This window comes from Carassius auratus, chromosome 18 (assembly GCF_003368295.1).
Source record: "Carassius auratus strain Wakin chromosome 18, ASM336829v1, whole genome shotgun sequence".
NCBI lineage: Eukaryota > Metazoa > Chordata > Actinopteri > Cypriniformes > Cyprinidae > Carassius > Carassius auratus.
The window spans coordinates 24,183,830-24,205,129 of record NC_039260.1 but is presented as its reverse complement, the minus strand read 5'-3'; the positions used below and the strand labels follow the sequence as shown (position 1 = coordinate 24,205,129).

The 21,300-nt window shown below is 41.5% G+C and overlaps 1 protein-coding gene and 30 non-coding genes across 32 annotated transcripts; 16 read left to right on the top strand and 15 right to left on the bottom strand.

Annotated features, from left to right (window-relative positions):
* Window positions 1–220: 220 nt before the first annotated feature.
* On the bottom strand, window positions 221–3,986 carry LOC113118730 (uncharacterized). Of its 2 annotated transcripts, none has more exons than XM_026288123.1 (8): window positions 3,613–3,986; window positions 3,352–3,432; window positions 3,120–3,230; window positions 2,935–3,012; window positions 2,618–2,812; window positions 2,061–2,530; window positions 1,623–1,950; window positions 221–1,491 (listed from the first exon to the last, which is right to left on the bottom strand). In XM_026288123.1, exons 1-8 carry the CDS (start codon window positions 3,757–3,759, stop codon window positions 1,075–1,077), a joined length of 1,827 nt encoding a protein of 608 aa, XP_026143908.1. In that variant the 5' UTR covers window positions 3,760–3,986; the 3' UTR covers window positions 221–1,074. The 2 variants fall into 2 exon arrangements, with proteins under 2 accessions (XP_026143908.1, XP_026143909.1); XM_026288124.1 differs by having other exon boundaries at window positions 2,061–2,527.
* Window positions 3,987–5,292: 1,306 nt separating this feature from the next.
* On the top strand, window positions 5,293–5,364 carry trnaw-cca (transfer RNA tryptophan (anticodon CCA)). Its single transcript has one exon. It is a non-coding gene; the product is annotated as a tRNA-Trp (tRNA).
* A 229-nt stretch (window positions 5,365–5,593) lies between these two features.
* Window positions 5,594–5,680, bottom strand: trnay-gua (transfer RNA tyrosine (anticodon GUA)). The gene is given in 2 exon segments: window positions 5,594–5,629; window positions 5,644–5,680. It is a non-coding gene; the product is annotated as a tRNA-Tyr (tRNA).
* A 139-nt stretch (window positions 5,681–5,819) lies between these two features.
* Window positions 5,820–5,891, top strand: trnaw-cca (transfer RNA tryptophan (anticodon CCA)). Its single transcript has one exon. It is a non-coding gene; the product is annotated as a tRNA-Trp (tRNA).
* Window positions 5,892–6,120: 229 nt separating this feature from the next.
* trnay-gua (transfer RNA tyrosine (anticodon GUA)) lies at window positions 6,121–6,207 on the bottom strand. The gene is given in 2 exon segments: window positions 6,121–6,156; window positions 6,171–6,207. It is a non-coding gene; the product is annotated as a tRNA-Tyr (tRNA).
* A 630-nt stretch (window positions 6,208–6,837) lies between these two features.
* On the top strand, window positions 6,838–6,909 carry trnaw-cca (transfer RNA tryptophan (anticodon CCA)). Its single transcript has one exon. It is a non-coding gene; the product is annotated as a tRNA-Trp (tRNA).
* A 740-nt stretch (window positions 6,910–7,649) lies between these two features.
* trnay-gua (transfer RNA tyrosine (anticodon GUA)) lies at window positions 7,650–7,736 on the bottom strand. Its single transcript is given in 2 exon segments — window positions 7,650–7,685; window positions 7,700–7,736. It is a non-coding gene; the product is annotated as a tRNA-Tyr (tRNA).
* Window positions 7,737–8,127: 391 nt separating this feature from the next.
* On the top strand, window positions 8,128–8,199 carry trnaw-cca (transfer RNA tryptophan (anticodon CCA)). Its single transcript has one exon. It is a non-coding gene; the product is annotated as a tRNA-Trp (tRNA).
* Window positions 8,200–9,995: 1,796 nt separating this feature from the next.
* On the bottom strand, window positions 9,996–10,082 carry trnay-gua (transfer RNA tyrosine (anticodon GUA)). Its single transcript is given in 2 exon segments — window positions 9,996–10,031; window positions 10,046–10,082. It is a non-coding gene; the product is annotated as a tRNA-Tyr (tRNA).
* An 893-nt stretch (window positions 10,083–10,975) lies between these two features.
* Window positions 10,976–11,047, top strand: trnaw-cca (transfer RNA tryptophan (anticodon CCA)). The gene has a single exon. It is a non-coding gene; the product is annotated as a tRNA-Trp (tRNA).
* Window positions 11,048–11,275: 228 nt separating this feature from the next.
* trnay-gua (transfer RNA tyrosine (anticodon GUA)) lies at window positions 11,276–11,362 on the bottom strand. Its single transcript is given in 2 exon segments — window positions 11,276–11,311; window positions 11,326–11,362. It is a non-coding gene; the product is annotated as a tRNA-Tyr (tRNA).
* Window positions 11,363–11,500: 138 nt separating this feature from the next.
* trnaw-cca (transfer RNA tryptophan (anticodon CCA)) lies at window positions 11,501–11,572 on the top strand. The gene has a single exon. It is a non-coding gene; the product is annotated as a tRNA-Trp (tRNA).
* Window positions 11,573–12,109: 537 nt separating this feature from the next.
* Window positions 12,110–12,196, bottom strand: trnaf-gaa (transfer RNA phenylalanine (anticodon GAA)). Its single transcript is given in 2 exon segments — window positions 12,110–12,145; window positions 12,160–12,196. It is a non-coding gene; the product is annotated as a tRNA-Phe (tRNA).
* Window positions 12,197–12,634: 438 nt separating this feature from the next.
* Window positions 12,635–12,721, bottom strand: trnay-gua (transfer RNA tyrosine (anticodon GUA)). The gene is given in 2 exon segments: window positions 12,635–12,670; window positions 12,685–12,721. It is a non-coding gene; the product is annotated as a tRNA-Tyr (tRNA).
* A 138-nt stretch (window positions 12,722–12,859) lies between these two features.
* trnaw-cca (transfer RNA tryptophan (anticodon CCA)) lies at window positions 12,860–12,931 on the top strand. Its single transcript has one exon. It is a non-coding gene; the product is annotated as a tRNA-Trp (tRNA).
* A 1,093-nt stretch (window positions 12,932–14,024) lies between these two features.
* On the top strand, window positions 14,025–14,096 carry trnaw-cca (transfer RNA tryptophan (anticodon CCA)). The gene has a single exon. It is a non-coding gene; the product is annotated as a tRNA-Trp (tRNA).
* A 228-nt stretch (window positions 14,097–14,324) lies between these two features.
* trnay-gua (transfer RNA tyrosine (anticodon GUA)) lies at window positions 14,325–14,411 on the bottom strand. Its single transcript is given in 2 exon segments — window positions 14,325–14,360; window positions 14,375–14,411. It is a non-coding gene; the product is annotated as a tRNA-Tyr (tRNA).
* A 389-nt stretch (window positions 14,412–14,800) lies between these two features.
* On the top strand, window positions 14,801–14,872 carry trnaw-cca (transfer RNA tryptophan (anticodon CCA)). The gene has a single exon. It is a non-coding gene; the product is annotated as a tRNA-Trp (tRNA).
* A 433-nt stretch (window positions 14,873–15,305) lies between these two features.
* On the top strand, window positions 15,306–15,377 carry trnaw-cca (transfer RNA tryptophan (anticodon CCA)). Its single transcript has one exon. It is a non-coding gene; the product is annotated as a tRNA-Trp (tRNA).
* A 228-nt stretch (window positions 15,378–15,605) lies between these two features.
* trnay-gua (transfer RNA tyrosine (anticodon GUA)) lies at window positions 15,606–15,692 on the bottom strand. Its single transcript is given in 2 exon segments — window positions 15,606–15,641; window positions 15,656–15,692. It is a non-coding gene; the product is annotated as a tRNA-Tyr (tRNA).
* A 422-nt stretch (window positions 15,693–16,114) lies between these two features.
* Window positions 16,115–16,201, bottom strand: trnaf-gaa (transfer RNA phenylalanine (anticodon GAA)). The gene is given in 2 exon segments: window positions 16,115–16,150; window positions 16,165–16,201. It is a non-coding gene; the product is annotated as a tRNA-Phe (tRNA).
* A 428-nt stretch (window positions 16,202–16,629) lies between these two features.
* Window positions 16,630–16,716, bottom strand: trnay-gua (transfer RNA tyrosine (anticodon GUA)). The gene is given in 2 exon segments: window positions 16,630–16,665; window positions 16,680–16,716. It is a non-coding gene; the product is annotated as a tRNA-Tyr (tRNA).
* A 138-nt stretch (window positions 16,717–16,854) lies between these two features.
* trnaw-cca (transfer RNA tryptophan (anticodon CCA)) lies at window positions 16,855–16,926 on the top strand. Its single transcript has one exon. It is a non-coding gene; the product is annotated as a tRNA-Trp (tRNA).
* A 1,093-nt stretch (window positions 16,927–18,019) lies between these two features.
* Window positions 18,020–18,091, top strand: trnaw-cca (transfer RNA tryptophan (anticodon CCA)). The gene has a single exon. It is a non-coding gene; the product is annotated as a tRNA-Trp (tRNA).
* A 228-nt stretch (window positions 18,092–18,319) lies between these two features.
* On the bottom strand, window positions 18,320–18,406 carry trnay-gua (transfer RNA tyrosine (anticodon GUA)). Its single transcript is given in 2 exon segments — window positions 18,320–18,355; window positions 18,370–18,406. It is a non-coding gene; the product is annotated as a tRNA-Tyr (tRNA).
* Window positions 18,407–18,795: 389 nt separating this feature from the next.
* Window positions 18,796–18,867, top strand: trnaw-cca (transfer RNA tryptophan (anticodon CCA)). Its single transcript has one exon. It is a non-coding gene; the product is annotated as a tRNA-Trp (tRNA).
* Window positions 18,868–19,300: 433 nt separating this feature from the next.
* trnaw-cca (transfer RNA tryptophan (anticodon CCA)) lies at window positions 19,301–19,372 on the top strand. Its single transcript has one exon. It is a non-coding gene; the product is annotated as a tRNA-Trp (tRNA).
* Window positions 19,373–19,600: 228 nt separating this feature from the next.
* Window positions 19,601–19,687, bottom strand: trnay-gua (transfer RNA tyrosine (anticodon GUA)). The gene is given in 2 exon segments: window positions 19,601–19,636; window positions 19,651–19,687. It is a non-coding gene; the product is annotated as a tRNA-Tyr (tRNA).
* A 139-nt stretch (window positions 19,688–19,826) lies between these two features.
* On the top strand, window positions 19,827–19,898 carry trnaw-cca (transfer RNA tryptophan (anticodon CCA)). Its single transcript has one exon. It is a non-coding gene; the product is annotated as a tRNA-Trp (tRNA).
* Window positions 19,899–20,635: 737 nt separating this feature from the next.
* Window positions 20,636–20,722, bottom strand: trnay-gua (transfer RNA tyrosine (anticodon GUA)). Its single transcript is given in 2 exon segments — window positions 20,636–20,671; window positions 20,686–20,722. It is a non-coding gene; the product is annotated as a tRNA-Tyr (tRNA).
* Window positions 20,723–20,860: 138 nt separating this feature from the next.
* On the top strand, window positions 20,861–20,932 carry trnaw-cca (transfer RNA tryptophan (anticodon CCA)). Its single transcript has one exon. It is a non-coding gene; the product is annotated as a tRNA-Trp (tRNA).
* The last annotated feature ends 368 nt before the right edge of the window (window positions 20,933–21,300 follow it).

Below are 21,300 nucleotides of genomic sequence, written 5' to 3'. Positions count from 1 at the left end.
GATTTTTACTTATTTTTTATTATTTGGTTTACTATTAAGAGATCATGAAATGTGTAATCTGAACACTGGGTGTCGCTATCACACCCCAATCACAAAGCATCATGTGGCTTATCAGTGAATGCTGTTCACATGAAAGCAACACTAGGCTACAAAAACAAAAAGATAACCTCATTTATAAACAGGGTTGCTAGGTCTGCATTACAAAACCCGCCCAATCGCATTCAGGGGGCAAGGTGTTATCGCTACCTTTATTTATTTTATTATTTTGTTATTATTATGTTTTGCAGTCTATGAATTCTCGAATTCTTATGACTAAAAAAACCTGGGGCAAGAGTATAAAAGTAGCATAATTTAGCCGGAAAATTGACACCAATTTTCAGATGTATAATTAATGCTCTTTGAAGAAGACATGAAGAGTCACCATGTCAGTGTCTAGCACTTTTTTTATTTTACTGTAGGAAATGTTAACTTCATGTGAGAGGTGAGTCTTCTGCTTCATGAGAGTTGTGATGGTCACAGCAGATTGATGTAGTTTGCAGCTGATTTCAGCAGAAGAACAGACAGAGTGACGGTGCTGAAGCTGGGGAACAATTGTCTGTATAAGAAGGGGGGAAGGGGGAAGAGAAGCGCGAGAAATTCAGGAAATCACAGGTTCGAATCCACGCTGTCACATAAAGTTATGCGTGTATTTGTTAAAAATTGTGAATCGATTGTTTTGTTTCCAAGTTTAATTTTAAAAGTAATGTATTTGAATTTAATTATTGTTTCGTTTCTAAGATTGATTTTTATTTTATCCTCATTATCATTATCATTTGTCCAAGTGCATTTATTAAGGCAATCATTTCCTGTGGCAGTGGGGACAAAATAACCTTATTACGGCATTCACACTTTATTGTATCATATGCACTGGTGCAGCTGGTAGAACTGGCGCAGACTCCACCAGTGCCCAGTGTCCGGGCTCCTTCACCTCCACCAGTGCCCAGTGTCCAGACTCCACCAGTGCCCAGTGTCCGGGCTCCTTCACCTCCACCAGTGCCAGTGCGTCAGTGTAGGCCAGCCCTGTTGGATGAGTTGCTACCTTTTGGCCCGTCTCAGCAGAGTGAGATCCCCTGCATCCCACTCAAAAATACAGGATGACAGCCTTGCCATAAAAGTAGGGTACAACTGGTGGGCGTCAGTGGTGCACCCTACTGCCAGACGTCGCATAAAATGCCAAATGTCTAGGCGGACGATGACATCTGGCCAGCCGCTGAACCGCCTCTTCAATTTAGTCTCTCCCACTTTCTTGCAACAATCACAGTCCACATAAATGATAGTGGGAGGATCAACACCAGCACTCCGGTATCGCTCCATGAGCCCTGCAGCCATGAGGTCTAACCCAGCCCCTTCATTCGCAGTCAGGACACTCATCAGCACCTGACCTATCTCATTGCCCACTGAGGTAAGCCACTGTGCTGTGCCTTTCGCAGGCCCGCTCAACTTCTTGGTGATCTGAAAGAAACAATAAGCATAGCAAATAATACAACATGCATCCAAATCAGTTACACTGAAAAAAATAAAGCTCTCTTGGTCTAACAATACATTATAGATAAGGGTACAGTCAATTAAGCAGCTTATCTGACCTTCTTAGTTGAATCCATTTTTAAGATTGATCCATACGTGGATGTTATGCTGGCCTTTATGTGATCGAGCCTGTTGAGAATGTCCTGACTATATACAGTGAGGAGCCATTTGTAGCTGGGTACTGAAGCAAGTGGTGGTGGCTCCTGGAAGTGCAGCGGATGCAGGCCACGATTATCAAAAAAGGCCACACACTCTGATGTGTACCGAAGCGCACGTTTCAACCACTCCTCACTGTGGTTCTCTCTCAGCTGGCCGATGATCCTCACTGGACCATTCCCCATGCCCCTCTCACGCAGCAAGCGAAGAACCCGAATGTCACAGGCATACCTTGGAAAAAAGCATTCATTTAAGTATCTTATTATAAGGTATCTAATTATTGTAGGAAATATTTATCAGAAAGGGTAGCACATAAGTGAAAATGACTGCAAAATAATTACTTGCGTGTGAGGATGACCCTGAATTCAGATCGATGGGCCAGGTCCAACTGCTGCAGCACAGCTTGACTCCAGGACAGATAGCTGGTTCTACACCTGGTGCAGATCAGGGTCTCTGTCACCAGGTTGTAGTATCTGTCAATGTCTAACACCTGTCGTACCCTCCTGTGCAGTCCACCACCACACAGCTGTTGCCTGGCACAGGCAGGGTTAGTACACTGGAGCCGCACCTTCCACAGCTTATATGGCATCCAGAGCAAGAGACGCTGTGAAAAAAACCTATCAGGTGTTGGAGCTTGGTGGTACAACAGGGCTGGTGGTGGGGGGTGATACCACAACTGTAGGTTTTCACGCAGCTCCAGCTTTCCCTTTGCACCAACCCTAAAAAGTGCTTCTGACACCCACTTCTGGTCTTGCTGTGGCATTGTCTGTGGCCACAGAAGGGGGAGATCTTCTGGCTGAGATGAGACCTGCTGATATTATAAAAAACACTGGTTTAAATAAAAGCTAAGAGAGCATTAAATGATGAAGACATGTATATATTTTGAATGAGATCTTACTGGGCTCCTCACAACAGTATTCTCAGAAACAGTTGATGGCGTTGCTGTTTTTTTGATGCGTTGTGAACTCTGAGGTGGAGGAAGGAAGAAGGAAGAGGAGGACTGGATGACGGGCTGATGAGGTTTGGGGGATGGAGGAGGATGAGGATCAGAGGGTGGACATGAAACTGTAGCTGAACTGGAGTGCTCTAACATCTGTGGAGTCAAACATTATGAATAATTTATTAAGGGGATTGCCATGTTTTTAATACATTAAAATTACATAGTGATAAAGTCATGATGACATTATAAAAGTCTTGATGTCTTTTAATATTAACCTGAGAGGTTTTCCTCTGGGTGCTCAAATTAGGTTTTGCTGCTGCCACATGTGAGCCTCCAAACCTTGACTTTTCAAACTAAAAAGATTTGTCATGGTTAGTGATAACAAAACCCTAACACTATAGTTAAAGGTTGAGATGTTTCAGTATCTGCAGTGATGCATGCAATAGTGTGGTCTGCTTACCATTGACAATGTCAGTTTAGGTCTCTTTGCAGGACATGACACATCGCTGACAGAGGGTGTGCTTTGGGCCGGGGTGCTCTGTGATGCTTCCCCTGTGACTGGTGGATGAACCTGTGACACATGCATAAAGTACAAAACAGTCTTCCTAATGTGATTTTAGATATAAAGACACATTGATGTTGCAAACACATCTATCTATTTATGCAACTTGAACCAGGCTAATTTAAGTTACCTTGTGAAAGCCACAAATACATGTCTGAGCTTCCTTCAGAAGAGTGGTCTGTCCCCTCATTTGCAGAGGGCACTTTTCTATCTGTGAACATGAATTATACCTCTGACACTGGATCTCAAAACAGCAATAAGTCATCATAATTATATCAATATAACATTGTATTTACATGTAATTACTTATCCATACACATAAATAAAAATACCACAATGTATTGTCAAAAAAGTTTGTTAGTTTGCCCATGAATCTAGCTGCATAACTTACCTTCTGATACATCTCATGCCATCTTTTTTGTCGGGGAGAAGGTCTATTCCCCTGTGTAGATGGCCAAACTCCTGTTTGGGCAAAACTCTCCAGACGCGCAAGCCATTCAGCATTACTCATGCCTTTGTGAGACTTAGCTGAAGCCATGTCGTTGCCTGAAACACTACATAACACGTTACACTAACTGCCATTGTAGCCTGTAGCATTTACCCTCCTGTTGTGTTCATTTCATGATAGCTAGTTGTGTTCCTGGTCCAGAACGACCGCCATATTATAGCAGATTATAAGTTCATTATAATACACATATTATCTTACATATAACATGTTGTGATTTATTTATTTATTATTTAATGCCATGTCAGCAGCAGGGGCTATATTCATGCCAAGAGGAAACATTTCAATTGCACAATTCAGTCATATATATAATGTCAAAACAATTATATAACATTTATATATATATATATATATATATATATATATATATATATATATATATATATATATATATATATATATATATATATATATGTTTGTATGTATGTGTGTATGTTTGTACAAATATAAAAAAATACATATAATAAGATTATAACAAGAATAAAAGTATAAGAACAATTACATAGAGTCTTAACAAGTTGTGATAGATCTTTCTATTATGGCTGTATGTCTCAATGACCTAGGCTCATACAACACGTTTATGAGTATAAATAAATAAATAAATATATAGCATTATGGATTAATTTGACTAAAACAAATACTCAGATTAAACATATTGTGGTCTTTCAACTGTGTCCATGTGATAAGGGCATGAACCTGAATGTATAAACTTATCCATTCACTTCTTTTGACTGGTCATAACATATGTACAAACATATAACATACGTGTAAAAGTTAAACAAAACATTAACATTTTCCAAATTTATTTTGTGTGTTCAAATGCCGCATTTGGAAAAAGCTGTGGAACCTTATTACAATTCAATAAAAAGCATTTTTTTTTTCATTGAGAAAACTTGTTAATCGGTTAAATTCGACATATTTACAGTTACGTTAGCTCCGGTCGTAATAGTATTTACACATCAGTGACAGTTGACGTTACGTAGTATCAAGCGGTAATCATAGGCTAATTTACATGGCCAATCTTGCTATTCCTAAAGAACAAAAATCCTAAACCATTTCATTCATATCAAGATATAAATAACATACATGAGCGGAATGTAAATAATTTAACGTTACCTGAGCGGAGATTACATGCAATTGGCGAGGACGTGCGTGATTGGTGTATGAGAAATAGACCTTGCCATTTCATTGGACGCGGAAAAATAGAGATCGCAACGTGATTGAATTATAAAAGATAGAAGTCGTAACGTGATTGGTTTTAAAAGATAGAAGTCGTAACGTGATTGGTTTTCAAAAGATAGAGGTCGTAACGTGATTGGTTTTCAAAAGATAGAGGTCATAACGTGATTGGTTTTTAAAAGATAGAAGTCGGCATACTATTGGATTAATTTTACAGACTTGTGGTTGTCAGGTACCGCCATCGAAGGATGGAAAAAGCGTAAGGCACGAAAAGTTTCCAAGAAAATCAGACATCCGTACCTCTCGAGGTTATTGAAAACAATAGGCTCCATTTTTGTGGTGAATGCGTCAACGGCCATGCAAAGGAAGCAATAACCTGTTTTTTAAGACCTTGTGGCGCAACGGTAGCGCGTCTGACTCCAGATCAGAAGGTTGCGTGTTCAAATCACGTCGGGGTCAAGCCGTCTCTTATTTACATTAAAAGTATGAAGTCCAATGTCAAGTGTTTTCATCCAGCTTTGTTTTCATAATTATTGAAGCTTGTAAAAAAGAAGCCTCTAATATGACAAACACTCCTTCCACTCTGTAAAGTGATATATTTGAATCTTGACCCATTTTATTTTTTTTAACTGCCAATACGAAGTCTAAAGGAAATGTGAAAATATTTGATCTGAATTTAAAATCACACTCCTTCGAGCCGGAATTGAACCAGCGACCTAAGGATACCCAACAACTCATCTACAGTCCTCCGCTCTACCAGCTGAGCTATCGAAGGATGGAAAAAGCGAAAGGCACGAAAAGTTTCCAAGAAAATCAGACATCCGTACCTCTCGAGGTTATTGAGAAAAATAGGCTCCATTTTTGTGGTGAATGCGTCAACGGCCATGCAAAGGAAGCAATAACCTTTTTTTTAAGACCTCGTGGCGCAATGGTAGCGCGTCTGACTCCAGATCAGAAGGTTGCGTGTTCAAATCACGTCGGGGTCACGCTGTCTCTTCTTTACATTAAAAGTATGAAGTCCAACGTCAAGTGTTTTCATCCAGCTTTGTTTTCATAATTATTGAAGCTTGTAAAAAAGAAGCCTCTAATATGACAAACACTCCTTCCACTCTGTAAAGTGATATATTTGAATCTTGACCCATTTTATTTTTTTTAACTGCCAATACGAAGTCTAAAGGAAATGTGAAAATATTTGATCTGAACTTAAAATCACACTCCTTCGAGCCGGAATTGAACCAGCGACCTAAGGATACCCAACAACTCATCTACAGTCCTCCGCTCTACCAGCTGAGCTATCGAAGGATGTAACGCATAAGGCACCAGATGGTGTCAAGAAATTCAGACATACGTACCTCTCGAGGTTATTGGGAAAAATAGGCTCCTTATTGGGGTGAATGCATCAACGGCCATGGAAAGAAGCAATAACCTGTTTTTTAAGACCTTATGGCGCAACGGTAGCTCGTCTTACTCCAGATCAGAAGATTGCGTTTTCAAATCACGTCGGGGACAAGCCATCTCTTCTTTACATTAAAAGTATGAAGTCCAAAGTCAAGCGTTTTCATCATAAGGCACCAGAAGGTGTCAAGAAATTCAGACGTCCGTACCTCTCGAGGTTATTGGGAAAAATTGGCTCCTTTTTGTGGTGAATGCGTCAACGGGCATGCAAAGGAAGCAATAACCTGTTTTTTAAGACCTGGTGGCGCAACGGTAGCGCGTCTGACTCCAGATCAGAAGGTTGCGTGTTCAAATCACGTCGGGGTCAAGCTGTCTCTTCTTTACATTAAAAGTATGAAGTCCAAAGTCAAGCGTTTTCATCATGAGGTGTCAAGAAATTCAGACATCCGTACCTCTCGAGGTTATTGGGAAAAATAGACTCCTTTTTGTGGTGAATGCGTCAACGGCCATCCAAGGGAACAATAACCTGTTTTTTAAGACCTCGTGGTGCAACGGTAGCGCGTCTGACTCCAGATCAGAAGGTTGCGTGTTCAAATCACGTCGGGGTCAACCCATCTCTTCTTTACATTAAACGTATGAAGTCCAATTCAAGTGTTTTCATAAATATTGAAGCGTGTAAAAAAGAAGCCTCTAATATGACAAACACTCCTTCCACTCTGTAAAGTGATATATTTGGATCTTGACCCATTGGCTTTTTTTAACTGCCAATATGAAGTCTAAAGGAAATGTGAAAATATTTGATCTGAATTTAAAATCACACTCCTTCGAGCCGGAATTGAACCAGCCGACCTAAGGATACCCAACAACTCATCTACAGTCCTCCGCTCTACCAGCTGAGCTATCGAAGGATGGAAAAAGCATAAGGCACGAAAAGTTTCCAAGAAATCAGACATCCGTACCTCTCGAGGTTATTGAGAAAAAATAGGCTCCATTTTTGTGGTGAATGCGTCAACGGCCATGCAAAGGAAGCAATAACCTGTTTTTTAAGACCTCGTGGCGCAACGGTAGCCGCGTCTGACTCCAGATCAGAAGGTTGCGTGTTCAAATCACGTCGGGGGTCAAGCCGTCTCTTCTTTACATTAAAAGTATGAAGTCCAACGTCAAGTGTTTTCATCCAGCTTTGTTTTCATAATTATTGAAGCTTGTAAAAAAGAAGCCTCTAATATGACAAACACTCCTTCCACTCTGTAAAGTGATATATTTGAATCTTGACCCATTTTTTTTTTTTAACTGCCAATATGAAGTCTAAAGGAAATGTGAAAATATTTGATCTGAACTTAAAATCACACTCCTTCGAGCCGGAATTGAACCAGCGACCTAAGGATACCCAACAACTCATCTACAGTCCTCCGCTCTACCAGCTGAGCTATCGAAGGATGTAACGCATAAGGCACCAGATGGTGTCAAGAAATTCAGACATACGTACCTCTCGAGGTTATTGGGAAAAATAGGCTCCTTATTGGGGGTGAATGCATCAACGGCCATGGAAAGGAAGCAATAACCTGTTTTTTAAGACCTTGTGGCGCAACGGTAAGCGCGTCTTACTCCAGATCAGAAGGTTGGGTTTCAAATCACGTCGGGGACAAGCCATCTCTTCTTTACATTAAAAGTATGAAGTCCAAAGTCAAGTGTTTTCATCATAAGGCACCAGAAGGTGTCAAGAATTCAGACGTCCGTCACCTCTCGAGGTTATTGGGAAAAATAGGCTCCTTTTTGTGGTGAATGCGTCAACGGGCCATGCAAAGGAAGCAATAACCTGTTTTTTAAGACCTCGTGGCGCAACGGTAGCGCGTCTGACTCCAGATCAGAAGGTTGCGTGTTCAAATCACGTCGGGGTCAACCCATCTCTTCTTTACATTAAACGTATGAAGTCCATTCAAGTGTTTTCATAAATATTGAAGCGTGTAAAAAAGAAGCCTCTAATATGACAAACGCTCTTTCCACTCTGTAAGGTGATATATTTGGATCTTGACCCATTGGCTTTTTTAACTGCCAATACGAGGTCTATAGGAAATGTGAAAATATTTGCTCTGAATTTAAAATCACACTCCTTGGAGCCGCAATCGAACCAGCGACCTAAGGATACCAACAACTCATCTACAGTCCTCCGCTCTACCAGCTGAGCTATCGAAGGATGTAACGCATAAGGCACCAGAAGGTGTCAAAGAAATTCAGACATCCGTACCTCTCGAGGTTATTGGGAAAAGTAGGCTCCTTTTTGTGGTGAATGCGTCAACAAGCATGCAAAGGAAGCAATAACCTGTTTTTTAAGACTTCGTGGCGCAATGGTAGCGCGTCTGACTCCAGATCAGAAGGTTGCGTGTTCAAATCAACGTCGGGGTCAAGCCATCTCTTCTTTACATTAAACGTATGAAGTCCAACGTCAAGTTTTTCATCCAGCTTTGTTTTCATAATTATTGAAGCTTGTAAAAAGAAGCCTCTAATATGACAAACACTCCTTCCACTGCTGTAAAGTGATATATTTGGATCTTGACACCATTGGCTTTTTTTAACTGCCAATATGAAGTCTAAAGGAAATGTGAAAATATTTGATCTGAATTTAAAATCACACTCCTCGAGCCGGAATTGAACCAGCGACCTAAGGATACCCAACAACTCATCTACAGTCCTCCACTCTACCAGCTGAGCTATCGAAGGATGGAAAAAGTGTAAGGCACGAAAAGTTTCCAAGAAAATCACGACATCCGTACCTCTCGAGGTTATTGAAAACATAGCTCCATTTTTGTGGGAATGCGTCAACGGCCATGCAAAGTCCATTTTGTGGTGAATGCGTCAAGGCCATCAAGGAAGCAATACTGTTTTTTAAGACCTCGTGGCGCAACGGTAGCGCGTCTGACTCCAGTCAGAAGGTTGCGGTGTCAAATCACGTCGGGGTCAAGCTGTCTCTTCTTTACATTAAAAGTATGAAGTCCAACGTCAAGTGTTTTCATAATTATTGAAGCGTGTAAAAAAGAAGCCTCTAATATGACAAACGCTCCTTCCACTCTGTAAGGTGATATATTTGGATCTTGACCCATTGGTTTTTTTAACTGCCAATACCGAGGTCTAAAGGAAATGTGAAAATATTTGCTCTGAATTTAAAATCACACTCCGTTGGAGCCGCAATCGAACCAGCGACCTAAGGATACCCAACAACTCATCTTCAGTCCTTCGCTCTACCAGCTGAGCTATAGAAGGATGGAAAAATCGTAGGCACGAAAAGTTTCAAGAAAATCAGACATCCGTACCTCTTGAGGTTATTGGGAAAAGTAGGCTCCTTTTGTGGTGAATGCGTCAACGGACCATGCAAAGGAGCAATAACCTGTTTTTTAAGACCTTCGTGGCGCAATGGTAGCGCGTCTGACTCCAGATCAGAAGGTTGCGTGTTCAAATCACGTCGGGGTCAAGCCGTCTCTTCTTTACATTAAAAGTATGAAGTCCAATGTCAAGTGTTTTTCATCCAGCTTTGTTTTCATAATTATTGAAGCTTGTAAAAAAGAAGCCTCTAATATGACAAACACTCCTTCCACTCTGTAAAGTGATATATTTGGATCTTGACCCATTGGCTTTTTTTAACTGCCAATATGAAGTCTAAAGGAAATGTGAAAATATTTGATCTGAACTTAAAATCACACTCCTTCGAGCCGGAATTGAACCAGCGACCTAAGGATACCCAACAACTCATCTACAGTCCTCCGCTCTACCAGCTGAGCTATCGAAGGATGTAACGCATAAGGCACCAGATGGTGTCAAGAAATTCAGACATACGTACCTCTCGAGGTTATTGGGAAAAATAGGCTCCTTATTGGGGTGAATGCATCAACGGCCATGGAAAGGAAGCAATAACCTGTTTTTTAAGACCTTGTGGCGCAACGGTAGCGCGTCTTACTCCAGATCAGAAGGTTGCGTTTTCAAATCACGTAGGGGACAAGCCATCTCTTCTTTACATTAAAAGTATGAAGTCCAAAGTCAAGCGTTTTCATCATAAGGCACCAGAAGGTGTCAAGAAATTCAGACGTCCGTACCTCTCGAGGTTATTGGGAAAAATAGGCTCCTTTTTGTGGTGAATGCGTCAACGGCCATGCAAAGGAAGCAATAACCTGTTTTTTAAGACCTCGTGGCGCAACGGTAGCGCGTCTGACTCCAATCAGAAGGTTGCGTGTTCAAATCACGTCGGGGTCAACCCATCTCTTCTTTACATTAAACGTATGAAGTCCAATTCAAGTGTTTTCATAAATATTGAAGCATGTAAAAAAGAAGCCTCTAATATGACAAACGCTCTTTCCACTCTGTAAGGTGATATATTTGGATCTTGACCCATTGGCTTTTTTAACTGCCAATACGAGGTCTATAGGAAATGTGAAAATATTTGCTCTGAATTTAAAATCACACTCCTTGGAGCCGCAATCGAACCAGCGACCTAAGGATACCCAACAACTCATCTACAGTCCTCCGCTCTACCAGCTGAGCTATCGAAGGATGTAACGCATAAGGCACCAGAAGGTGTCAAGAAATTCAGACATCCGTACCTCTCGAGGTTATTGGGAAAAATAGGCTCCTTTTTGTGGTGAATGCGTCAACAGCCATGCAAAGGAAGCAATAACCTGTTTTTTAAGACTTCGTGGCGCAATGGTAGCGCGTCTGACTCCAGATCAGAAGGTTGCGTGTTCAAATCACGTCGGGGTCAAGCCATCTCTTCTTTACATTAAAAGTATGAAGTCCAACGTCAAGTGTTTTCATCCAGCTTTGTTTTCATAATTATTGAAGCTTGTAAAAAAGAAGCCTCTAATATGACAAACACTCCTTCCACTCTGTAAAGTGATATATTTGGATCTTGACCCATTGGCTTTTTTTAACTGCCAATATGAAGTCTAAAGGAAATGTGAAAATATTTGATCTGAATTTAAAATCACACTCCTTCGAGCCGGAATTGAACCAGCGACCTAAGGATACCCAACAACTCATCTACAGTCCTCCGCTCTACCAGCTGAGCTATCGAAGGATGGAAAAGCGTAAGGCACGAAAAGTTTCCAAGAAAATCAGACATCCGTACCTCTCGAGGTTATTGAAAACAATAGGCTCCATTTTTGTGGTGAATGCGTCAACGGCCATGTAAAGGAAGCAATAACCTGTTTTTTAAGACCTCGTGGCGCAACGGTAGCGCGTCTGACTCCAGATCAGAAGGTTGCGTGTTCAAATCACGTCGGGGTCAAGCTGTCTCTTCTTTACATTAAAAGTATGAAAGTCCAACGTCAAGTGTTTTTCATAATTATTGAAGCTGTAAAAAAGAAGCCTCTAATATGACAAACGCTCCTTCCACTCGTAAGGTGATATATTTGGATTGGTTTTTTTAACTGCCAATACGAGGTCTAAAGGAAATGTGAAAATATTTGCTCTGAATTTAAAATCACACTCCTTGAGCCGCAATCGAACCAGCGACCTAAGGATACCCAACAACTCATCTTCAGTCCTTCGCTCTACCAGCTGAGCTATAGAAGGATGGAAAAATCGTAAGGCACGAAAAGTTTCCAAGAAAATCAGACATCCGTACCTCTTGAGGTTATTGGGAAAAAGTAGGCTCAAGTGTTTCATAATTGATTGAAGCGTGTAAAAAGAAGCCTCTAATATGACAAACGCTCCTTCCACTCTGTAAGGTGATATATTTGGATCTTGACCCATTGTTTTTTTTTAACTGCCAATACGAGGTCTAAAGGAAATGTGAAATATTGCTCTGAATTTAAAATCACACTCCTTGTAGCCGCAATCGAACCAGCGACCTAAGGATACCAAACAACTCATCTTCAGTCCTTCGCTCTACCAGCTGAGCTATAGAAGGATGGAAAAATCGTAAGGCACGAAAAGTTTCCAAGAAAATCAGACATCCGTACCTCTTGAGGTTATTGGGAAAAGTAGGCTCCTTATTGGGGTGAATGCATCAACGGCCAGGCAAAGGAAGCAATAACCTGCTTTTTAAGTCCTTGTGACGCAACGGTAGCGCGTCTGACTCCAGATCAGAAGGTTGCGTGTTCAAATCACGTTGGGGTCAAGCCGTCTCTTCTTTACATTAAAAGTATGAAGTCCAACGTCAAGTGTTTTCATCCAGCTTTGTTTTCATAATTATTGAAGCTTGTAAAAAAGAAGCCTCTAATATGACAAACACTCCTTCCACTCTGTAAAGTGATATATTTGGATCTTGACCCATTGGCTTTTTTTAACTGCCAATACAAAGTCTAAAGGAAATGTGAAAATATTTGATCTGAATTCAAAATCACACTCCTTCGAGCCGGAATTGAACCAGCGACCTAAGGATACCCAACAACTCATCTACAGTCCTCCGCTCTACCAGCTGAGCTATCGAAGGATGGAAAAAGCGTAAGGCACGAAAAGTTTCCAAGAAAATCAGACATCCGTACCTCTTGAGCTTATTGGGAAAAGTAGGCTCCTTATTGGGGTGAATGCATCAACGGCCATGCAAAGGAAGCAATAATATGTTTTTTAAGACCTCGTGGCGCAACGGTAGCGCGTCTGACTCCAGATCAGAAGGTTGCGTGTTCAAATCACGTCGGGGTCAAGCCGTCTCTTCTTTACATTAAACGTATGAAGTCCAACGTCAAGTGTTTTCATCCAGCTTTGTTTTCATAATTATTGAAGCTTGTAAAAAAGAAGCCTCTAATATGACAAACACTCCTTCCACTCTGTAAAATGATATATTTGGATCTTGACCCATTGGCTGTTTTTAACTGCCAATATGAAGTCTAAAGGAAATGTGAAAATATTTGATCTGAATTTAAAATCAGACTCATTCGAGCCGGAATTGAACCAGCGACGTAAGGATACCCAACAACTCATCTACAGTCCTCCGCTCTACCAGCTGAGCTATCGAAGGATGTAACGCATAAGGCACCAGAAGGTGTCAAGAAATTCAGACATACGTACCTCTCGAGGTTATTGGGAAAAATAGGCTCCTTATTGGGGTGAATGCATCAACGGCCATGGAAAGGAAGCAATAACCTGTTTTTTAAGACCTCGTGGTGCAACGGTAGCGCGTCTGACTCCAGATCAGAAGGTTGCGTTTTCAAATCACGTCGGGGACAAGCCATCTCTTCTTTACATTAAAAGTATGAAGTCCAAAGTCAAGCGTTTTCATCATAAGGTGTCAAGAAATTCAGACATCCGTACCTCTCGAGGTTATTGGGAAAAATAGGCTCCTTTTTGTGGTGAATGCGTCAACGGCCATGCAAAGGAAGCAATAACCTGTTTTTTAAGACCTCGTGGCGCAACGGTAGCGCGTCTGACTCCAGATCAGAAGGTTCTAATATGACAAACGCTCTTTCCACTCTGTAAGTTGATATATTTGGATCTTGACCCATTGGCTTTTTTAACTGCCAATACGAGGTCTATAGGAAATGTGAAAATATTTGCTCTGAATTTAAAATCACACTCCTTGGAGGCGCAATCGAACCAGCGACCTAAGGATACCCAACAACTCATCTACAGTCCTCCGCTCTACCAGCTGATCTATCGAAGGATGTAACGCATAAGGCACCAGAAGGTGTCAAGAAATTCAGACATCCGTACCTCTCGAGGTTATTGGGAAAAATAGGCTCATTTTTGTGGTGAATGCGTCAACGACCATGCAAAGGAAGCAACAACCTGTTTTTTAAGACCTCGTGGCGCAATGGTAGCGCGTCTGACTCCAGATCAGAAGGTTGCGTGTTCAAATCACGTCGGGGTCAAGCCGTCTCTTCTTTACATTAAAAGTATGAAGTCCAATGTCAAGTGTTTTCATCCAGCTTTGTTTTCATAATTATTGAAGCTTGTAAAAAAGAAGCCTCTAATATGACAAACACTCCTTCCACTCTGTAAAGTGATATATTTGGATCTTGACCCATTGGCTTTTTTTAACTGCCAATATGAAGTCTAAAGGAAATGTGAAAATATTTGATCTGAACTTAAAATCACACTCCTTCGAGCCGGAATTGAACCAGCGACCTAAGGATACCCAACAACTCATCTACAGTCCTCCGCTCTACCAGCTGAGCTATCGAAGGATGTAACGCATAAGGCACCAGATGGTGTCAAGAAATTCAGACATACGTACCTCTCGAGGTTATTGGGAAAAATAGGCTCCTTATTGGGGTGAATGCATCAACGGCCATGGAAAGGAAGCAATAACCTGTTTTTTAAGACCTTGTGGCGCAACGGTAGCGCGTCTTACTCCAGATCAGAAGGTTGCGTTTTCAAATCACGTAGGGGACAAGCCATCTCTTCTTTACATTAAAAGTATGAAGTCCAAAGTCAAGCGTTTTCATCATAAGGCACCAGAAGGTGTCAAGAAATTCAGACGTCCGTACCTCTCGAGGTTATTGGGAAAAATAGGCTCCTTTTTGTGGTGAATGCGTCAACGGCCATGCAAAGGAAGCAATAACCTGTTTTTTAAGACCTCGTGGCGCAACGGTAGCGCGTCTGACTCCAGATCAGAAGGTTGCGTGTTCAAATCACGTCGGGGTCAACCCATCTCTTCTTTACATTAAACGTATGAAGTCCAATTCAAGTGTTTTCATAAATATTGAAGCATGTAAAAAAGAAGCCTCTAATATGACAAACGCTCTTTCCACTCTGTAAGGTGATATATTTGGATCTTGACCCATTGGCTTTTTTAACTGCCAATACGAGGTCTATAGGAAATGTGAAAATATTTGCTCTGAATTTAAAATCACACTCCTTGGAGCCGCAATCGAACCAGCGACCTAAGGATACCCAACAACTCATCTACAGTCCTCCGCTCTACCAGCTGAGCTATCGAAGGATGTAACGCATAAGGCACCAGAAGGTGTCAAGAAATTCAGACATCCGTACCTCTCGAGGTTATTGGGAAAAATAGGCTCCTTTTTGTGGTGAATGCGTCAACAGCCATGCAAAGGAAGCAATAACCTGTTTTTTAAGACTTCGTGGCGCAATGGTAGCGCGTCTGACTCCAGATCAGAAGGTTGCGTGTTCAAATCACGTCGGGGTCAAGCCATCTCTTCTTTACATTAAAAGTATGAAGTCCAACGTCAAGTGTTTTCATCCAGCTTTGTTTTCATAATTATTGAAGCTTGTAAAAAAGAAGCCTCTAATATGACAAACACTCCTTCCACTCTGTAAAGTGATATATTTGGATCTTGACCCATTGGCTTTTTTTAACTGCCAATATGAAGTCTAAAGGAAATGTGAAAATATTTGATCTGAATTTAAAATCACACTCCTTCGAGCCGGAATTGAACCAGCGACCTAAGGATACCCAACAACTCATCTACAGTCCTCCGCTCTACCAGCTGAGCTATCGAAGGATGGAAAAAGCGTAAGGCACGAAAAGTTTCCAAGAAAATCAGACATCCGTACCTCTCGAGGTTATTGAAAACAATAGGCTCCATTTTTGTGGTGAATGCGTCAACGGCCATGCAAAGGAAGCAATAACCTGTTTTTTAAGACCTCGTGGCGCAACGGTAGCGCCTCTGACTCCAGATCAGAAGGTTGCTTGTTCAAATCACGTCGGGGTCAAGCTGTCTCTTCTTTACATTAAAAGTATGAAGTCCAACGTCAAGTGTTTTCATAATTATTGAAGCGTGTAAAAAAGAAGCCTCTAATATGACAAACGCTCCTTCCACTCTGTAAGGTGATATATTTGGATCTTGACCCATTGTTTTTTTTAACTGCCAATACGAGGTCTAAAGGAAATGTGAAAATATTTGCTCTGAATTTAAAATCACACTCCTTGTAGCCGCAATCGAACCAGCGACCTAAGGATACCCAACAACTCATCTTCAGTCCTTCGCTCTACCAGCTGAGCTATAGAAGGATGGAAAAATCGTAAGGCACGAAAAGTTTCCAAGAAAATCAGACATCCGTACCTCTTGAGGTTATTGGGAAAAGTAGGCTCCTTATTGGGGTGAATGCATCAACGGCCAGGCAAAGGAAGCAATAACCTGCTTTTTAAGTCCTTGTGACGCAACGGTAGCGCGTCTGACTCCAGATCAGAAGGTGGTTCAAACGTGGGTCAGCCGTCTCTTCTTTACATTAAAAGTATGAAGTCCAACGTCAAGTGTTTTCATCCAGCTTTGTTTTCATAATTATTGAAGCTTGTAAAAAAGAAGCCTCTAATATGACAAACACTCCTTCCACTCTGTAAAGTGATATATTTGGATCTTGACCCATTGGCTTTTTTTAACTGCCAATACAAAGTCTAAAGGAAATGTGAAAATATTTGATCTGAATTCAAAATCACACTCCTTCGAGCCGGAATTGAACCAGCGACCTAAGGATACCCAACAACTCATCTACAGTCCTCCGCTCTACCAGCTGAGCTATCGAAGGATGGAAAAAGCGTAAGGCACGAAAAGTTTCCAAGAAAATCAGACATCCGTACCTCTTGAGCTTATTGGGAAAAGTAGGCTCCTTATTGGGGTGAATGCATCAACGGCCATGCAAAGGAAGCAATAATATGTTTTTTAAGACCTCGTGGCGCAACGGTAGCGCGTCTGACTCCAGATCAGAAGGTTGCGTGTTCAAATCACGTCGGGGTCAAGCCGTCTCTTCTTTACATTAAACGTATGAAGTCCAACGTCAAGTGTTTTCATCCAGCTTTGTTTTCATAATTATTGAAGCTTGTAAAAAAGAAGCCTCTAATATGACAAACACTCCTTCCACTCTGTAAAATGATATATTTGGATCTTGACCCATTGGCTGTTTTTAACTGCCAATATGAAGTCTAAAGGAAATGTGAAAATATTTGATCTGAATTTAAAATCAGACTCATTCGAGCCGGAATTGAACCAGCGACGTAAGGATACCCAACAACTCATCTACAGTCCTCCGCTCTACCAGCTGAGCTATCGAAGGATGTAACGCATAAGGCACCAGAAGGTGTCAAGAAATTCAGACATACGTACCTCTCGAGGTTATTGGGAAAAATAGGCTCCTTATTGGGGTGAATGCATCAACGGCCATGGAAAGGAAGCAATAACCTGTTTTTTAAGACCTCATGGTGCAACGGTAGCGCGTCTGACTCCAGATCAGAAGGTTGCGTTTTCAAATCACGTCGGGGACAAGCCATCTCTTCTTTACATTAAAAGTATGAAGTCCAAAGTCAAGCGTTTTCATCATAAGGTGTCAAGAAATTCAGACATCCGTACCTCTCGAGGTTATTGGGAAAAATAGGCTCCTTTTTGTGGTGAATGCGTCAACGGCCATGCAAAGGAAGCAATAACCTGTTTTTTAAGACCTCGTGGCGCAACGGTAGCGCGTCTGACTCCAGATCAGAAGGTTCTAATATGACAAACGCTCTTTCCACTCTGTAAGTTGATATATTTGGATCTTGACCCATTGGCTTTTTTAACTGCCAATACGAGGTCTATAGGAAATGTGAAAATATTTGCTCTGAATTTAAAATCACACTCCTTGGAGGCGCAATCGAACCAGCGACCTAAGGATACCCAACAACTCATCTACAGTCCTCCGCTCTACCAGCTGATCTATCGAAGGATGTAACGCATAAGGCACCAGAAGGTGTCAAGAAATTCAGACATCCGTACCTCTCGAGGTTATTGGGAAAAATAGGCTCATTTTTGTGGTGAATGCGTCAACGACCATGCAAAGGAAGCAACAACCTGTTTTTTAAGACCTCGTGGCGCAATGGTAGCGCGTCTGACTCCAGATCAGAAGGTTGCGTGTTCAAATCACGTCGGGGTCAAGCCGTCTCTTCTTTACATTAAAAGTATGAAGTCCAATGTCAAGTGTTTTCATCCAGCTTTGTTTTCATAATTATTGAAGCTTGTAAAAAAGAAGCCTCTAATATGACAAACACTCCTTCCACTCTGTAAAGTGATATATTTGGATCTTGACCCATTGGCTTTTTTTAACTGCCAATATGAAGTCTAAAGGAAATGTGAAAATATTTGATCTGAACTTAAAATCACACTCCTTCGAGCCGGAATTGAACCAGCGACCTAAGGATACCCAACAACTCATCTACAGTCCTCCGCTCTACCAGCTGAGCTATCGAAGGATGTAACGCATAAGGCACCAGATGGTGTCAAGAAATTCAGACATACGTACCTCTCGAGGTTATTGGGAAAAATAGGCTCCTTATTGGGGTGAATGCATCAACGGCCATGGAAAGGAAGCAATAACCTGTTTTTTAAGACCTTGTGGCGCAACGGTAGCGCGTCTTACTCCAGATCAGAAGGTTGCGTTTTCAAATCACGTAGGGGACAAGCCATCTCTTCTTTACATTAAAAGTATGAAGTCCAAAGTCAAGCGTTTTCATCATAAGGCACCAGAAGGTGTCAAGAAATTCAGACGTCCGTACCTCTCGAGGTTATTGGGAAAAATAGGCTCCTTTTTGTGGTGAATGCGTCAACGGCCATGCAAAGGAAGCAATAACCTGTTTTTTAAGACCTCGTGGCGCAACGGTAGCGCGTCTGACTCCAGATCAGAAGGTTGCGTGTTCAAATCACGTCGGGGTCAACCCATCTCTTCTTTACATTAAACGTATGAAGTCCAATTCAAGTGTTTTCATAAATATTGAAGCATGTAAAAAAGAAGCCTCTAATATGACAAACGCTCTTTCCACTCTGTAAGGTGATATATTTGGATCTTGACCCATTGGCTTTTTTAACTGCCAATACGAGGTCTATAGGAAATGTGAAAATATTTGCTCTGAATTTAAAATCACACTCCTTGGAGCCGCAATCGAACCAGCGACCTAAGGATACCCAACAACTCATCTACAGTCCTCCGCTCTACCAGCTGAGCTATCGAAGGATGTAACGCATAAGGCACCAGAAGGTGTCAAGAAATTCAGACATCCGTACCTCTCGAGGTTATTGGGAAAAATAGGCTCCTTTTTGTGGTGAATGCGTCAACAGCCATGCAAAGGAAGCAATAACCTGTTTTTTAAGACTTCGTGGCGCAATGGTAGCGCGTCTGACTCCAGATCAGAAGGTTGCGTGTTCAAATCACGTCGGGGTCAAGCCATCTCTTCTTTACATTAAAAGTATGAAGTCCAACGTCAAGTGTTTTCATCCAGCTTTGTTTTCATAATTATTGAAGCTTGTAAAAAAGAAGCCTCTAATATGACAAACACTCCTTCCACTCTGTAAAGTGATATATTTGGATCTTGACCCATTGGCTTTTTTTAACTGCCAATATGAAGTCTAAAGGAAATGTGAAAATATTTGATCTGAATTTAAAATCACACTCCTTCGAGCCGGAATTGAACCAGCGACCTAAGGATACCCAACAACTCATCTACAGTCCTCCGCTCTACCAGCTGAGCTATCGAAGGATGGAAAAAGCGTAAGGCACGAAAAGTTTCCAAGAAAATCAGACATCCGTACCTCTCGAGGTTATTGAAAACAATAGGCTCCATTTTTGTGGTGAATGCGTCAACGGCCATGCAAAGGAAGCAATAACCTGTTTTTTAAGACCTCGTGGCGCAACGGTAGCGCGTCTGACTCCAGATCAGAAGGTTGCGTGTTCAAATCACGTCGGGGTCAAGCTGTCTCTTCTTTACATTAAAAGTATGAAGTCCAACGTCAAGTGTTTTCATAATTATTGAAGCGTGTAAAAAAGAAGCCTCTAATATGACAAACGCTCCTTCCACTCTGTAAGGTGATATATTTGGATCTTGACCCATTGGTTTTTTTTAACTGCCAATACGAGGTCTAAAGGAAATGTGAAAATATTTGCTCTGAATTTAAAATCACACTCCTTGGAGCCGCAATCGAACCAGCGACCTAAGGATACCCAACAACTCATCTTCAGTCCTTCGCTCTACCAGCTGAGCTATAGAAGGATGGAAAAATCGTAAGGCACGAAAAGTTTCCAAGAAAATCAGACATCCGTACCTCTTGAGGTTATTGGGAAAAGTAGGCTCCTTATTGGGGTGAATGCATCAACGGCCAGGCAAAGGAAGCAATAACCTGCTTTTTAAGTCCTTGTGACGCAACGGTAGCGCGTCTGACTCCAGATCAGAAGGTTGCGTGTTCAAATCACGTTGGGGTCAAGCCGTCTCTTCTTTACATTAAAAGTATGAAGTCCAACGTCAAGTGTTTTCATCCAGCTTTGTTTTCATAATTATTGAAGCTTGTAAAAAAGAAGCCTCTAATATGACAAACACTCCTTCCACTCTGTAAAGTGATATATTTGGATCTTGACCCATTGGCTTTTTTTAACTGCCAATACAAAGTCTAAAGGAAATGTGAAAATATTTGATCTGAATTCAAAATCACACTCCTTCGAGCCGGAATTGAACCAGCGACCTAAGGATACCCAACAACTCATCTACAGTCCTCCGCTCTACCAGCTGAGCTATCGAAGGATGGAAAAAGCGTAAGGCACGAAAAGTTTCCAAGAAAATCAGACATCCGTACCTCTTGAGCTTATTGGGAAAAGTAGGCTCCTTATTGGGGTGAATGCATCAACGGCCATGCAAAGGAAGCAATAATATGTTTTTTAAGACCTCGTGGCGCAACGGTAGCGCGTCTGACTCCAGATCAGAAGGTTGCGTGTTCAAATCACGTCGGGGTCAAGCCGTCTCTTCTTTACATTAAACGTATGAAGTCCAACGTCAAGTGTTTTCATCCAGCTTTGTTTTCATAATTATTGAAGCTTGTAAAAAAGAAGCCTCTAATATGACAAACACTCCTTCCACTCTGTAAATGATATATTTGGATCTTGACCCATTGGCTGTTTTTAACTGCCAATATGAAGTCTAAAGGAAATGTGAAAATATTTGATCTGAATTTAAAATCAGACTCATTCGAGCCGGAATTGAACCAGCGACGTAAGGATACCCAACAACTCATCTACAGTCCTCCGCTCTACCAGCTGAGCTATCGAAGGATGTAACGCATAAGGCACCAGAAGGTGTCAAGAAATTCAGACATACGTACCTCT